This window comes from Triticum aestivum, chromosome 4A (assembly GCF_018294505.1).
Source record: "Triticum aestivum cultivar Chinese Spring chromosome 4A, IWGSC CS RefSeq v2.1, whole genome shotgun sequence".
NCBI classification, from domain to species: domain Eukaryota; kingdom Viridiplantae; phylum Streptophyta; class Magnoliopsida; order Poales; family Poaceae; genus Triticum; species Triticum aestivum.
The window spans coordinates 588,686,623-588,702,969 of record NC_057803.1 but is presented as its reverse complement, the minus strand read 5'-3'; the positions used below and the strand labels follow the sequence as shown (position 1 = coordinate 588,702,969).

Below are 16,347 nucleotides of genomic sequence, written 5' to 3'. Positions count from 1 at the left end.
TGTTTACATGTTTGACACACGCTTGCCTTCTGCTTTCAACAACAAAGAATATCACAAAAGTTTCATCTGTTGCATTGAAGTGATATGAAGGCCCATGTGTGCATGAGAACCACTCTAAAATTTCTGAAATACCAAAACGATTCCCAACATAAGGTTCAGTCACACATTGCTAAAGCAAGGAGGTAGAGATCAACTTATAAGCTAGGTGGCCAGGTGGGTCTCATATCATGTTGTAAAATACTAAAAACACATGTTTCAAAAAAAAAACAATAGTACAAACCCACATAGCATTGAACCACGTACACATAGTGTGTGTGCTTGCCTGAATTGCAACATGTATAGTCATTATGTTTTTGGCGTGCATGCACATGTCCTACCCAATAACATTGAGAAAGTCATCAGTAACGTCTCCAATCTTTAGTTCCAGCTTGCCTTGCATCCATCCTATCGTCCTTCAAGATTTGTGATGGTCAGCTCGACGTTGCCGGATGTGTCCTCCTGCACGTTGAGAAGGTCCGCAAGAGTGCTCACAGGCATGCAGACCACCGGTCGAAGTGGCCGTTCCAATGCCTTTTGGTGCGACATCATGGGTATTATGGCAGCCATTTGCGGTCGTTGGCTCGGGCTCTCCTGAACGCACAGTAGACCTACTTGGATGCACGTCGCCGCCTGCTCTAGCTCCGCCAGGCTGCAGCCATCACGCACGGCTGGGTCAAGGAGCTCGAGGCTCTTGTTTTCCTCGAATAGCATCCATGCCTGCAAAAGGATTATTGTGCTTGTGCTTGTCAATGCGATTTGTGGGGTTCAATGTGATTCTATCATGGTGTATTTCTTGGTTCAAACAAATTGGTTGGGAGTTTGGCCGTCTAGGCACACTATTTCGAGTTTGTGTTAAATTTATAAAATCACACAAAACTCATTTTGACTGTTTGAATTCAGTTGCAGGAGGTAATTCACTTACGTGAGCTATGAGGTTGAAACTTCGTTGGTTCCTCCTCCCACTGATGATCTCCAGCAACAACACACCGAAGCTGTACACGTCTTGCATGAACGAAACCATTCCGTCCATGGCGTACTCTGGTGACATGTAACCGCTGCGCCACACATGGGCGTCATGCAAAATCAGTCAAGAAATCGGGAGAGGATACACTTGAAAAGAAAAGGAAAAAGTCAAGGTAACTATATAGTACTTCTCCACCGTTTGTGTTATGCAAGGTTTGCAGTTCTTACTATGTCCCAACAATCCTTTCTGTGACCTGATCATCGCCGATGCTGCTGAACAACTTGGCGATCCCAAAATCCGATATCTTGGCCACCATTTCCCGATCGAGGAGAACGTTAGCTGCCTTGAGATCTCGGTGGATCATCGTGTGCCTCGAGTCCTGGTGAAGGTAGAGAAGCCCTCTTGCAACACCGAAGATGATGTCCATCCTAGTTCTCCAGCTCAAGTCAGCGCGCCTCCTTGGATCTGTTGGCAAATTTACACAATTAAATTTCTCATCATAAGTGGTAGTAACTGGTATACTGCAGTTAGCCAGACACGTCATACATACCAAAAATGAAAGTGTCCAAGCTCTTATTGCTCATGTACTCATAGACGAGTATCCTCTCGGAGCAGTGGATGCAGCAACCGAGCAGGCGTACGAGGTTACGGTGTTGCAGCTTGGCGATCAGGTCCACCTCATTCTTGAACTCCTTCAGACCTTGCACACTGTTTCCTGCTGATAGCTTCTTCACCGCGACTTCCTGGCCATCTACCATTTGACCCTGACAAAGAAAATTCAGGTAATCAATGAGACATTTGTCATACAAGTACAACATGGCGAGCACTATCCGCGTGTTGTCCATACGAGCATAGGAAATTTTCAGTCTGATTTCACATGAATTTTACAAGCATTATCACCTTGTAAACAATGCCGAAGCCGCCGCGCCCTATTTCATTTTTGGGGCAGAATCCGTCGGTGGCGTCTCTAAGGGTTTCGAGATGGTACGTCGGATACTCACCTCTCACCATGTCATCAAACTTGATAACTAAAAGATGGAGAAGGAAGCAACAAATACATGAGCAGCTGATAGAGCAAGTAGTAGTTTCAGGTTATCCTCCTGAAACAAACTCACCAAGGAAGGCGACTCACCTTGCTTACTGCGCTGCCGGATCTTTCTCCAGATCACGAGGCCAAGCGATAGCAGAAGCAATGCAAATGCTGTTATCACTGCGGCGATGATCACGACGAGCTTGCTGGTCTTGGTTGTCTCTGAAATTAAGATGCATGTGCAGTGTAAACGCACAAAAAATGTGTATTCCTTAAGCCATTATACTAGTATAAGGTGCATCGTAATGTGTGAGCTTGGCATCTTTGCCATGGCATAGGATTGACAAGGTCCTTACCTCCAGGAACTGAAAATATCATTCTGTTAATGAACAAAAAGTCTGATCTCTTGACTTCAACCAAAAGTTACAACATGAATTGTTTTTGTGTAACTGGTAACTCCAAAAGTCTGATTTCATGACTTCAATCGAAAGTTACAACATGAATTATTTTTGTCTAACCGGTAACTCAAAAAGTCTGATTTCATGACTCAATTGAAAGTTACAACATAAATTATTTTTGTCTAATTGGTAACTGAAGTCAAGCTAAAGGAGTCATAATATCCTATTAGTTGGTGATGATGGTATGTCTGGCATCCATCTTTTTTGTCTTTCTGGCCATCATATCTACATCTAGCGTATGTGGAATAAGTTGTGCCATTTTTGTAACTTGATATTTGAAAAAAAACAAACCTTAGTCTATCCAGACGTGCCCATCCTTCTCCTACCTCATCGAAACAGATAAGATGAATTCATCATGTAAAAAGAAGGGATTTTGTGAATACAAATTGGGTGAAACATAACATAAGCAATAGTGATATGTACGGAAATTAAGGTGATCTTGTTTCAAGTTTGTGATTATCCATACGAATCTCTGCGTAAGATCAATGACTTAGAACTTAGATATGCAATATTTATAACACATCTAAATGTGCTTTAGCAAAACTGTCGGTTTATTTTGGATTTTGGATCCGAAGCAAAGAGAGTGTAATGTGTTTATAATTAGTACCTAGGTGAAGGTCAGACATTGCCAGCCTGATGAATAGATCCTGGCCGTCGTCGACGAAGCGCGTGTCCATGAGCTCGCCGAACCACTGTATGCACCCAGTCCCGCCACCACGGACGTCCGACGCGGCGAACGCCGTGCAGGAGCAGTTGGACGAGCACCTCCGGCCGCACTCCGCGAGCGATGCGCCGGCGTCCACGCTGCTGCCGTGCGTCTCCGGCAGTTTCACGCCGCGCAGGGTATAGAACCCGTCGCCGCCACTGCACTGCAGCACCGTGCTGCGGGCGCACCCGCCGGACGCGTTCCGCATGCGCCACTCCGCCGGCGAACTCGGGATGAACCCCCTGATGCAGCCGCACATGACGGCGCCGACCGCGTTGCACACGCCGAACGGGCCGCACGCGCCGTAGACGTCGCACTGGTCCCTCGGCCCCGACCAGAAGACCCTCCACACGAGCGCCGCGCGGTCCCAGACCATGCGCTGCATCGCGCCGGACTCGTTCAGGACCAGCCGGGACACCGGCGAGCCGACGCGGTCGCGGTACACGAAGGAGACCTCGTCGGCGGTGTGGGTGAACCGGAACTCCACCAGGTCCTCGAAGGTGGTCATGTCCGGGCAGCCGCTGAACCGCAGCCCGTTCCACGGGCCCGTCCGGTACCTCTTGCGTCCGTTCCTCCAGACGTGCAGCTCCGGCGAGCCCCGCGTGTCCATCACGTACCGGAAGTCACCGGGCGACGGGTCGTCGGCGCTGCGCCACGATGAGGCGGACCACACGGCGCCCGTCCGGAGGTCTTGCCCGGCCCGCGACCCGGAGAGGAACGTGTTGGTCGGGTGGTCGAAGCTTTGCCACAGCACGACGCCGGCCGCGTCCGCGAGCACCAGGTTGCCGTCGTCGTGGAGCCGCGCCACCACCGCCGCCCACGAGGAGTTGGACGACCAGATGGTTTCATTATCGTTGGTGGCGTCGAGGAGCACGAGGTCCCCTCGGCTGCTGAGCGCGACTACGCCGGAGGATGAGGCGTTGAGCGGGCGGTCGCGGTTGGCGAGCCAGACGACGGCGCTCGGGGAGGCGGTGAGCCATATGCCGAGAAACCACTTGGTGTTGTTGGCGACGGAGAAGAGACCGAGCTGGAAGACGCCGCCCGGCGAGGCCAGCCTCTGGTCGCGGCCGATGGCCGTCCGCTGCGTCAAGGTGCCGTCGGCGATGGCCGAGGATGTGAGAAGCAGCGCAGACAGAAAAGCGAGCAGGAGCCGGTGGCGGCTCTGGCTCGGCCTCATGGTTTTGCGCGCGCGCAGCTTCACCGAGAGTAGAGGGATGTAGCAATCAAGAAATCGCTCAGCAATGAAGCTTGGTGATATCGTGATTTGACCATTTCACGCTGGAACTGGTCCTGCTGCCTTAGAGCATCTCCAAACATGCGCGTTTCGTCTCGGCGCGGTATAATTCTTTTACAGCGTTAAAATAGTTTTTTTTATAGCGGGAGCGACGAAGAAGTTTTTCACATGCACAAAAACACTGCGCCCAATCCGGCGCCCTACTTGCACGAGCCCGGATTTTACAGCGTGCACAATCCGGCGCCCAAAGTTTGAAGCCTGGGATACCGCTTTTAGCGTGTGCGCTAAAGTTTTTTATGCGAGCTCTATTTTACAGTTTCTGCTGAAGCGCTGTTTTTTGTCTCCGGCACACAAAAACGATGGTTTTCAGCGCGTCAGGCATTTTTTGAGCGACTGTTGAAGATGCTCTTAGACCAACTCCAACTCCCAACGGTAAATGGACATCCGTTTTGTCCGGATTATATTCGTTTGCGTCGGTAAAAAGGACATGAGTGTCCGTTTGCGGTCGTCCTCCGGTCATCACGCCCAACGACCCGACACATTTGACAAAATCATCTGGATTTAAACTTAAATTCAAATCTAAAAAAGACATAATAAAGAAACTAAATTTAAAGTGATAACGGGGCTGTTTGAATTACTACCAAAACCGACCATGCCAAAATTTTGGCTAGCCCATGAGATTTGGTGGTCGTTTGGATCGATGCCAGGGATTTGGCTCGCCCGGCGACCTGGGCGTCCATCCGTGTAAATTTCGCCGATGTGCGGGCGAAGGCGTGGGCGAGCAAAAGCTTCGCCAAAAGATTGGCGTGCCGTTTCTCGGTGGACCCTACGAGGTGCATGCGGTAGGAATAGCATAGTTGTTGTTTTTTTGTCAGGGATCCGGTATGATATAACCGATTTTGTTGGCTGTAACAAATCACCGGTCAGCCAGCGCTTCTACCTAAAAAAACGTGAGTCAAGTGCATGTGCATGCAGCAATCTTGAAAAGAAAAAAAAGTGCATGGGGCTGCACGGGCTTCGGTTCCAACTTGCGATAATCACGCTTCTCAGAGACGAAACTTGAAATAATTGCGTGACATTCTTTTGGCATATTCCCATATAGATTTTTGCATCTAAGGTTTAGTTATCTGTACAACTCTTCAATTCTGTATAATAGATGCATTTGAATATAATCATCATGTCAAGTTGGTCACAAACCAAACAAAGGTCTCTTTTGCCAAAATTTTGGAGGATGCAATGGCCACAATCCAAACAACATCAGCTTGCCAAAATTTTGGTTATGCCCTTGATTTGGTCATGCCAATTTTTTGGTGGGGCGTGCAGGGGCACAAACCAAACAAACCCAACTATATATTACGTAAAATTCGCGGCCGAACTGTCCACGTGCTTTAAACTTAAAACATTAAAAAATAAACTTAAGCTCCAAAAGAAACCCTCGAACGGACGTCGCCGCCGTCGCCTGCAATCATCCGGTGCTCAAACTTTCTGTGAACTTGCACGCCGGCTGTGTTGCGGTCTATCCAGCATCAGTCCAAATGTCTGAGTAAGATAGTCAATTTTAGGTACCTTCATTTTCGTTTCCATGTTCAAACTAATGCAATATGTATTCAAAGTTCCCGAAATAAAGAAACACGATTTAGATTGTTGCACACCTTCACTCTATGGAAGAATGAAAATCCTTTTCCTGATACCTCTCATCCTTATGCCGACAGAAATGAAGTGAAATGGGAAGACCATGAAATACAATTTCCACACCTGATATCTTTGTCGTGCTCTACTGTTTTCTTCCTTTCATATGTTTCACACTGAACAATATATATAGCCAAGATGGGAAGAAAGGCGTATGTATATCTGGACAATAGACCCGGCATTGACGCAACAGTCGTACACCATTTAAAAATGCCAACAGAGCTGCATATACCAGTAATAAAAGGAATAAATCCAAAAGGTATATATGATTACTATTTCCCTTTTCCTTATACTTTCGTGTTACTGCAAAATTCGGCTGCTTAATTTCAGCAATGGTTTTAACATTCTGAAAGGACACATAATTTATTCTATGTTATTTCATAGTGATAAGCGCCTAAAGAAAGTAGTTTTAACAGCTCCATCGGTGCTGATGAGCTCATGGATAAATTTTCGGGTGTTTGATCTCGAGAGAATTTTTTTTATTTTGCATTACTCTCTTAAGCGAACAGAACTTGCAGTTTATTTATGTCATGTCTGTTACTCTGCTACTTATCTTACAGTCACTAAGAAGAGATATCTAAGAGTATTTCCAACAGTCAAACTTGATATCTAAGCGTATATGTGAACATTGTATTGCCAATTTCTTGCGTAGTATTTTAAGATCAAACTATTGAAATTCTGATTTTGTGAAACACAGAAAAGCGGTACAGATTTTTGAGCACATTTACTGTTTGGCACATTGTATATCCTTTTCCTGATACCTCCCATCTTTATGCGGACAGATTCAAGGAAATGAAAATACTATGAAACTTGACATATGTCTGCAATGCACCTGATATCTTTTCTTCATGTTTGTTGATGTCTTATGTACCTTTACCAGACTTTATAACCAAGACTGTGAAGACACGGAAGACAAGATTGAAAATCTCGGTGCAGACGCGCATGTAAATCCATTACATGATGGCGGGATCATCCTTGACCCATTGTGGATCGTGAGGCTGCGGAACGGAGCCGGCGCCGACGTGGGAACGGAGATTGCATCGCCCAAGGTGGACGTCGAAGAGGTGGCACCCGCTCGACCTCCACCGCGCGGGAAGAGCTCCGGCCAGCGTCGGTCGTCTGCTCACCCACCGGCACAAGCGGCGTCGCGAGAGGGGACGGCGGGAGCACGCCCGTCACCAGGGCCGCGAGCCTCGACGCTCGGGGCAGCTGGTGAGCAGCCACCACCAGGGTCCGCGCACTGGGCCATCGAGCGCCGCGCGAGCTTGCCATCATCGCAACGGCCAGGAATTCACCAAAAGACGGCGGCGCGAAGGAGACCGGCACCTCAACAAGGCCATCGGCCTCTAGCTCGTCGTCGGCAATGTCCGCCCAACGGAACGGCACGGGCCGGGGGATCCAAGCCGGCCTCGGCGTGGAGGGCGTCACCATCGCGCGCGCGCCATGCCGGCCGAACACATCAGCACCGCCGGCCAGCTTAGCGGCCAAGGGAACGCCGCGGGGCATGGCACCTAAGTGTCGCCTTTCCCCAAACCCTCAGTGGTCGTACGATTCAAAATTTCGGCTTTTCCCGAGCTACCGCCCATTATAGGGTAAATTCGCTACCCTAGCCGGCCTTTGGAAAGTTAGTAGCTGGGCATGACTGGCACGATCAAGACGGAGAGAAGTATTTCTTCGGAGCCGACACCATCAGATAGTCAGACAACACCCGATCTTACCTATGACTCTTTTTAGAAACATCGGTTACAACTCAGACACACACGCACACACTCACACCATGACACACACGCACTCACACAACGCCTGGTGAAGACCTAGTGATACTTTATCATGCTGTTGAGCCGAGGAAAAACTCCATCACCTATATTGCATTACTGGAGAATCCCGTGTCCGTTTTATTTGAGAGAAAACCACAATTTACCCTAGTTTAGGCTCAAGGTGGAGAAATCCATTCCCCGATGCCTCCCATTCTTAAGCTAACATGAAGAAATGAACACAATGGAAACATTGGGCGATGTGACTCTCGTCCCTTGTATTGCGATCATCGACTTTTTTCTCTAAGTGTGTTTCTCTTATGTTCTCCTTTTCTTATTGTTATGGTATTGTTCTAGCGCTTCATGTTTGGGCCCTTTATATAGCAAACATGGGAATAGGTAGACATAGAAAAGTGGGAAATTAGGTGCAAAGCGATCAATATTGTGTTGGCATTCATTCTCAAAAAATAAAAATATTGTGTTGGCATTAGTCGTACATAGTACTACCTTCGTCTAGGTGAAATAAGTCATTCGCATAGTTCTAGGTCATCGATTTGAGGAATTAAATATGCGTTACATGTCATGAAAAGTATATCACTAGATTTCTACACGGATGTAGTTTCTAAATATATATTTTTATCACATATAATACATATTTAGATAATTAAATCATCGATCTAGAACTACGCGAATGACTTATTCACCGAGACGGAGGTAGTAGGTGGGATTATTGCTTAGAGATGGCATATGAGTTACTGCAAATACATAGAAATAAAAGCATGAACTATACACGACTTCAAAAATATTTATTGACTTGTGCATTTATGGTGTTAGAACCTGTCTGGGTCACATGTTTGAGAAACGCGGGATTGTAGAATCACACGAATCTGACAAGTATGCAAGTGCAAAATAAAGAATTGCGAAAAGGAAAAAAAACATGCAATATCTGTCGTCTGGATAGATCACCTAGAAAAAGAAACTCATAAAAACTGTCTCCCTCCTACATGGACGAGTTTGAAAATGAGGTTTGAGTTGATGTTTAAATTTCTATGCAATTGAGGCATACACAGTCAATCCATAGATTTTAGTAGAGAGGCAACTAATATTTATGAACATTGACTGGCCAAATATTACTAGTTTTGATAGCATTCACAGGAAAAAAATTATATGAGACCAGGTTCATGGTTAGCAGATGAGACCCGTCCCGATGATGACACGTGGCATTCACAAATCACAAAGCATCTAATCTCTCTCTCCCCCTTAATTTTAAGTGGGGGGTAGGGGATGCTTTGAGATTTGTGAATGCCACATGTCATCCATCAGCATGGGTCTCGCGTGAGACCTGGTCTCATAGAATTTTTTTCCGCGTTCACAGTGCTTAGAGGCTTGCTTGCCCTTATGCCGAGCCCCACAACCAGCATCTAAGGATGTCCTTTTCCTGATACTTCCCACACTACAGGAAAACAATTGTAAGCCATGTACCTAATACACTCGGCTTATGCCGATTTGAACTCGGTTTATCAATAAGCGAGTAAAACTTCCGGCTTATAATACACAACTTACAGTGGACCGTCTTATCAGGTATAAGCCGGGTGCCGAGGCAAAAAAATTGGTTTATATATAAGCCGAGTGTTTGTATATAAAGTAACATGACGGCAGACGACTGTTAACGGCCACATGTCATCGTCTGTATAAGCCAAGTGTCGGTGTATGTTGCATGGTTTATATCTAAGTGCTCTGTACATTACACGGTTTATATATAAGCCAGGTGCCGCCGCAGGCCGCATAATTTCTATATAAGCCATGTGCATCTATATTATTCACGGGTTATACATAAGCCAGGTGCCGCTCCGATGCTTTCATTGTGCACACGGCTTATATACCCTGTAAGCCGAGTGCTGTCTTAGGGCGCACGGCTTATAGGCTGCTCCGTGAGCCACCTTCGTTGTAGACATATGACAGATGTCTTTGCCGACTGGGAGTTGTAAGCCAAGTGCTTTTTCCTGTAGATATTATGTGCTCCCTATAAGCTGAGAGCTTTTTTGCAACAAGCGGCTTAGGGTATTTTCAATGCAAGACCCTTGTGCAGGCGCTTAGAGGAATAAAAATAATACCATAAAATCAAAAGATCTTCGGATCGCTATTTGCCCCAACGCTGGACGCTAACAGGCGGGCGCTAATTAATCGCTAAACCAGCTAGAAGGCCTATCGCTACATGCATCGCTCAAGTCCTGACGGAAAAAAAAAAGACGAAGAGCCCGCCTCCACCCTTTGCGCCGATGCCAGGTAAGGCGTTGGGATTTGTTGGTCTAACTGCCAACTGACCAGGTTATTAATCCTGGCGCCTGGCACTAGCGCCGGGCGTTGTAGATGCCCTTATAGATGGCTATAAGCCGAGTCTTTTGGATTTGCCGGGTGTTTCTTTTTAGACTCGGCTTATAGGATAACACACGGGAAAACATGATTTTTCTGTAGTGGGCCAGCATTCGGATTACGCTGACAGATTTCAAAGAAAATGAAAATACCATGAAACTTGATATATGTCTGCACCTGCACCTGATATCTTCTCTTCCTGAGTGTTGATCTTTTATGCTCCTTTACGAAACTTTATAACCAAGACTGGGAAGGCAGGGATTGGGGCCGGGGATGTGGTATTCGTATAGTAGCCCCCTTTAATATTTGCTCACAGATCAGAGTTACTGCATATATATAGTGTAATAATGAATGAATACAAAATGGAAGCACATTCCAAATCAGTAGTTGCTGGTGCTGGATAGTGAGATGCATCAACTACACACACGAAGCTTGTTCTTTCGAGTTGATCCATCTGTGTTTGCACAAGAAATGTTTTTTACAGAATCATGTATCAGTGGAGTTTCACAGTTTAGAGTATTTTCTAAGCGATTCTCCCGCACTTTTCATCTCATCCGGCACGGGTAGATTACAGAGGAGCGTGACCCTTGCCTCGGCGATTAGAGGCCCTTCCCCCTGTGTGGATGCGTCCATGTTCCAGAGCTTCACCTCCCATACCTTCAAACCCATTTCAGCAGCCACTATTAATCTGATTAATTTCTAGCATCCTTTCATCATTCAGATTTGACAGCGATATGCATCTATAGAAGATAGCTTTACCGGTTCCTTCCACGTTAGTGAGCTTATTAGTTAGACCAGATGCATTATTCCTTCAATGTTTCGTGTTGAGATCAGAATATGTTACTGCATTATTCTCCTCTTAAGCACAGAACAAGTTGCGGCTTGTTTATGCTAATTAATCTGCCAAACTCAGTAAAAAAAATGCGGCATACAGCATGAAGTGGAATTCTGACAGTTGTTTCAGAGTATCAATGAAACATAATACTATTATCTGTAGCATACAGCATGCTTCAGTAAAAAAAACAGCATAATAATCAGTTGGTTGCAGTAAAAACACAGTGGAATCAAAGGGAATCCACGCGAAATCATGATCTATGGTTTGTTTAAGCTCTGCGTGATCGACTACTGCTAGAGAAGAGGTTGACAATTCAGAAAAAGAAGAGGCAAAATAGCAGGGGAAACGAATTAATATAACCTGGGTGGAGCGGCCGATGTGGACGGGGACGGCCCGCGCGAGGACGGTGTCGCCGGCGGCGGCGCTCCGGAAGTGGTTGATGCTGAGCTGCATGCCGGCGACGCGGCGGTATCCCGACGCCATGTGCGCGCCCATGCTCGCCAGGCCCTCAGCTATCAGCGCCGACACGCCGCCGTGCAGCACCTTGAACGGCTGCCGGCCGGCCACGAGCGCCAACGCAAACGCAAACGGATTCTTTCAGTTTCAGCACACACACACAAAAGAAAAGAAAAGCCCGCGAGGGGACAGGTTTGGGACTCGCTGATCGGCGGCCGGGGTTAGGTAGGTGGCTGCAAGGGAGAAGGACGGACCTGGCAGCAGGTGTCCGTGACGACGAGGCGGCCGGTGAGCTGCGACGGGGAGACCTCCTCGATCTCGAAGCCCAGGGCGCTGAGCGGCGCGTCCAGCTCCGCCGTCTTGGTGCTCGCCGGGGCGGTGGCGTCGCCCATGGCGCCGCGGGCGGGGTTCGTTGGGTTGACTGGCCGAGGCGAGGTGAGGCGAGGCGCGGTAGGGGGGAAAGGTCAGGAGTGGTGGCCGGTAGGAAACTGCGAACGGGTCAGCGCCGCGTATGAATGTATGGCATTCCAAAAGTTTAGCTGAGATTGACAGGCACGGGAGAATTCATTTTTTTGGAGCCGAACCCGCCCGTCTTAGAGCATCTACAGCCACAATATACAAATTTCGTTCCTCAAATGTCCACAGACACGCCCAATCAGTGACTAGACGGGCATTTTAGATGTTTGAGGGGGAAGTAAGGGGTCCGCTATAGATGTTCTTACCCACGACTTCTTTTCTAGAAACACCGAATACAGATACACACGCACGCACTCACATCATCACATGAATGCACTCACACAACGCCTATTGAAGACCTAGTGATACCCGATTATGTTGACGAGCCCAGAAACAACTCCATCACCTACACTGCATTGCAAGGGAATTCGATGAGAAAACCACAATTTAGTCCAGCTCAGGATGATGGTGGGGAAATCCGTTTCCCGATGCCTCCCATCCTTAAGCTAACATTAACAAATGAAGACAATGGAAACATTAGGTGATGTGACTCTCGTTCTCTTTTATTGTGATCATCAATTTTTTTCTCTAACTGTGTTTCTCTTCTGTTCTCCTTTTCTTATTGTTCTCGTGTTGCATGTTTGGACGCTTTATATAGCAAAGATGGGGATATATAGACATAGGGAAGTGGAAATTAGGTGCCAAGAAATCAATATTGTATTGGCATAGTCGTACATAGTACGTGGTATTATTGCTTAGAGATGGCACTAGTTGGAAGATTTAAGAACCTGTCAGCAGATGAACATGTCCGTCGTCTTGGTGCCCGCCAAGGCCGTGGTGTCCCCCCATGTCTGACTAGCTGAGGCGTGGTAGGGGGAGCTCAGGTGCGGGTTTCCCGCACGCTTGTGCGTGTGGTCACTAGGTGGGGAAATGAGAATTCAACGCCGTGTATGCATGGCTTTTCTGGAAGTTATTAGTATAGCTGAGCTGGACTGGCACGATCGAGACTGGGAGAACTAGGGAGAGAGACGTGGAGCAATAAGGGTCTATTTGGTTCCTAGTCACGTCTTGCCACACTATCTCACATTTTAAGTTAGGTACTTTTCAAATTAGGTGTTTGATTTCAACCATATTTAAGCGAAGATTTTTTCTATGATAAATAAGCCCATATGTGTTGGAAATATGCCCTAGAGGCAATAATAAAAGCATTATTATTATATTTCCTTGTTCATGATAATTGTCTTTATTCATGCTATAATTGTATTATCCGGAAATCGTAATACATGTGTGAATAATAGACACCAACATGTCCCTAGTAAGCCTCTAGTTGACTAGCTCGTTGATCAACAGATAGTCATGGTTTCCTGACTATGGACATTGGATGTCATTGATAACGAGATCACATCATTAGGAGAATGATGTGATGGACAAGACCCAATCCTAAACATAGCACAAGATCGTATAGTTCGTTTGCTAGAGTTTTCCAATGTCAAGTATCCTTTCCTTAGACCATGAGATCGTGTAACTCCCGGATACCGTAGGAGTGCTTTGGGTGTACCAAACGTCACAACGTAACTGGGTGACTATAAAGGTATACTACGGGTATCTCCGAAAGTGTCTGTTGGGTTGACACGGATCAAGACTGGGATTTGTCACTCCGTATGACGGGGAGGTATCACTGGGCCCACTCGGTAATGCATCATCATAATGAGCTCAAAGTGACCAAGTGTCTAGTCACGGGATCATGCATTACGGTACGAGTAAAGTGACTTGCCGGTAACGAGATTGAACGAGGTATTGTGATACCGACGATCAGATCTCGGGCAAGTAACATACCGATTGACAAAGGAAATTGTATACGGGGTTGCTTGAATCCTCGACATCGTGGTTCATCCGATGAGATCATCGAGGAGCATGTGGGAACCAACATGGGTATCTAGATCCCGCTGTTGGTTATTGACCGGAGAGCGATCTCGGTCATGTCTACATGTCTCCCGAACCCGTAGGGTCTACACACTTAAGGTTCGGTGACGCTAGGGTTGTAGGGATATGTATATGCAGTCACCCGAATGTTGTTCGGAGTCCCGGATGAGATCCCGGACGTCACGAGGAGTTCCGAAATGGTCCGGAGGTAAAGAATTATATATAGGAAGTGCTATTTCGGCCATCAGGACAAGTTTCGGGGTCACCGGTATTGTACCGGGACCACCGGAAGGGTCCCGGGGGTCCACCGGGTGGGGCCACCTATCCCGGAGGGCCCCATGGGCTGAAGTGGGAAGGGATCCAGCCCAAAGTGGGCTGGGGCGCCACTTTCCCCTAGGGCCCATGCGCCTAGGGTGGGGGAAACCCTAAAGGAAGAGTCCTAGAAGGGGAAGGCACCTCCTAGGTGCCTTGGGGAGGAGGGATTCCTCCCTTGGCCGCCGCCCCCCTAGGAGATTGCATCTCCTAGGGCCGCCCCCCCCCCCCCTAGGCCCCCTATATATAGTGGGGGGAAGGGAGGACCTCTCACCCTTGCCTTTGGTGCCTCCCTCTCCCTCTCCAACACATCCTCCTCCTACATAGTGCTTGGCGAAGGCCTGCCGGAGTACTGCAGCTCCACCACCACCACGCCGTCGTGCTGCTGTTGGAGCCATCTTCCTCAATCTCTCCTTCCCCCTTGCTGGATCAAGAAGAAGGAGACGTTACGCTGACCGTACGTGTGTTGAACGCAGAGGTGCTGTCCGTTCGGCGCTAGGATCTCCGGTGATTTGGATCACGTCGAGTACGCCTTCCTCATCCCCGTTCTTTGAATGCTTCCGCGCGTGATCTACAAAGGTATGTAGATGCAATCCAATCACTCGTTGCTAGATGAACTCCTAGATGGATCTTGGTGAAACCGTAGGAAAATTTTTGTTTTCTGCAACGTTCCCCAACAGTGGCATCATGAGCTAGGTTTATGCGTAGTTCTCTTGCACGAGTAGAACACAATTTGTTGTGGGCGTTGATGTTGTCAACTTTCTTGCCGCTACTAGTCTTATCTTCCTTCAACGGTATTGTGGGATGAAGCGGCCCGGACCAACCTTACACGTGCACAAGTTGCATAAGGTGGCTGGCGGGTGTCTGTCTCTCCCACTTTAGTTGGAGCGGATTCGATGAAAAGGGTCCTTATGAAGGGTAAATAGAAGTTGACAAATCACGTTGTGGCTTTCACGTAGGTAAGAAAACGTTCTTGCTAGAACCCTACTTCAGCCACGTAAAACTTGCAACAACAATTAGAGGACGTCTAACTTGTTTTTGCAGCAAGTGCTTTGTGATATGATATGGCCAAAGTTGTGATGAATGATGAATGATCTATATGTGATGTATGAGATGTTCATGCTATTGTAATAGGAATCACGACTTGCATGTCGATGAGTATGACAACCGGCAGGAGCCATAGGAGTTGTCTTTATTTTTTGTATGACCTGCGTGTCATTGAGAAACGCCATGTAAATTACTTTACTTTATTGCTAAACGTGTTAGCCATAGTAGTAGAAGTAATAGTTGGCGAGCAACTTCATGGAGACACGATGATGGAGATCATGATGATGGAGATCATGGTGTCATGCCGGTGACAAGATGATCATGGAGCCCCAAGATGGAGATCAAAGGAGCTGTGTGATAATGGCCATATCATGTCACTATTATTATTTGATTGCATGTGATGTTTATCATGTTTTTGCATCTTGTTTGCTTAGAACGACGGTAGTAAATAAGATAATCCCTCATAATTATTTCAAGAAAGTGTTCCCCCTAACTGTGCACGGTTGTGACAGTTTGTTGTTTCGAAGCACCACATGATGATCGGGTGTTAGATTCTAACGTTCACATACAATGGGTGTAAGACAGATTTACACATGCAAACACTTAGGTTGACTTGACGAGCCTAGCATGTACAGACATGGCCTCGGAACACAGAAGACCGAAAGGTCGAGCATGAGTCGTATAGAAGATACGATCAACATGAAGATGTTCACCGACGTTGGCTAGTCCGTCTCACGTGATGATCGGACACGGCCTAGTTAACTCGGATCATGTTATACTTAGATTACAGGAGGGATGTTTATCTAAGTGGGAGTTCATTGAATAATTTGATTAGATGAACTTAATTATCATGAACTTAGTCTAAAATTTTACAATATGTCTTGTAGATCAAATGGCCAACGTAGTCCTCAACTTCAACGCGTTCCTAGAGAAAACCAAGCTGAAAGACGATGGCAGCAACTACACGGACTGGGTCCGGAACCTGAGGATCATCCTCATAGCTGCCAAGAAAGATTATGTCCTACAAGCACAGTTGGGTGACGCACCTGTTCTCCCTGCAGAACAAGACGT

At 47.1% G+C, this 16,347-nt stretch overlaps 2 protein-coding genes across 3 annotated transcripts; both read right to left on the bottom strand.

Annotated features, from left to right (window-relative positions):
* Positions 1-232: 232 nt before the first annotated feature.
* LOC123083950 (receptor-like serine/threonine-protein kinase SD1-8) lies at positions 233-7,626 on the bottom strand. Its single transcript, XM_044505801.1, has 8 exons — positions 7,192-7,626; positions 3,099-4,392; positions 2,136-2,255; positions 1,904-2,031; positions 1,554-1,767; positions 1,231-1,468; positions 962-1,094; positions 233-756 (listed from the first exon to the last, which is right to left on the bottom strand). Exons 1-8 carry the CDS (start codon positions 7,624-7,626, stop codon positions 445-447), a joined length of 2,874 nt encoding a protein of 957 aa, XP_044361736.1. The 3' UTR covers positions 233-444.
* A 2,900-nt stretch (positions 7,627-10,526) lies between these two features.
* Positions 10,527-12,038, bottom strand: LOC123087235 (1,4-dihydroxy-2-naphthoyl-CoA thioesterase 1). Of its 2 annotated transcripts, XM_044509190.1 has the most exons (3): positions 11,793-12,038; positions 11,443-11,634; positions 10,527-10,904 (listed from the first exon to the last, which is right to left on the bottom strand). In XM_044509190.1, the coding sequence occupies exons 1-3, from the start codon at positions 11,928-11,930 to the stop codon at positions 10,752-10,754; spliced, it is 483 nt and encodes a 160-aa protein (XP_044365125.1). In that variant the 5' UTR covers positions 11,931-12,038; the 3' UTR covers positions 10,527-10,751. The 2 variants fall into 2 exon arrangements, with proteins under 2 accessions (XP_044365125.1, XP_044365123.1); XM_044509188.1 differs by having other exon boundaries at positions 10,527-11,634.
* Between the last annotated feature and the right edge of the window lie 4,309 nt (positions 12,039-16,347).

Excerpts from the sequence above, each read along its gene's own strand:
- LOC123087235 (XM_044509188.1), bottom strand. The coding sequence starts at position 11,930 with ATGGGCGACGCCACCGCCCCGGCGAGCACCAAGACGGCGGAGCTGGAC. Across the intron at positions 11,635-11,792 it reads TCACGGACACCTGCTGCCAG|CCGTTCAAGGTGCTGCACGG; the intron begins GTCCGTCCTTCT and ends GCCGGCCGGCAG.
- LOC123083950 (XM_044505801.1), bottom strand. The coding sequence starts at position 7,626 with ATGCCCCGCGGCGTTCCCTTGGCCGCTAAGCTGGCCGGCGGTGCTGAT. Across the intron at positions 1,095-1,230 it reads GAAAGGATTGTTGGGACATA|CGGTTACATGTCACCAGAGT; the intron begins GTAAGAACTGCA and ends TGTGTGGCGCAG. Across the intron at positions 757-961 it reads GTTTCAACCTCATAGCTCAC|GCATGGATGCTATTCGAGGA; the intron begins GTAAGTGAATTA and ends ATCCTTTTGCAG.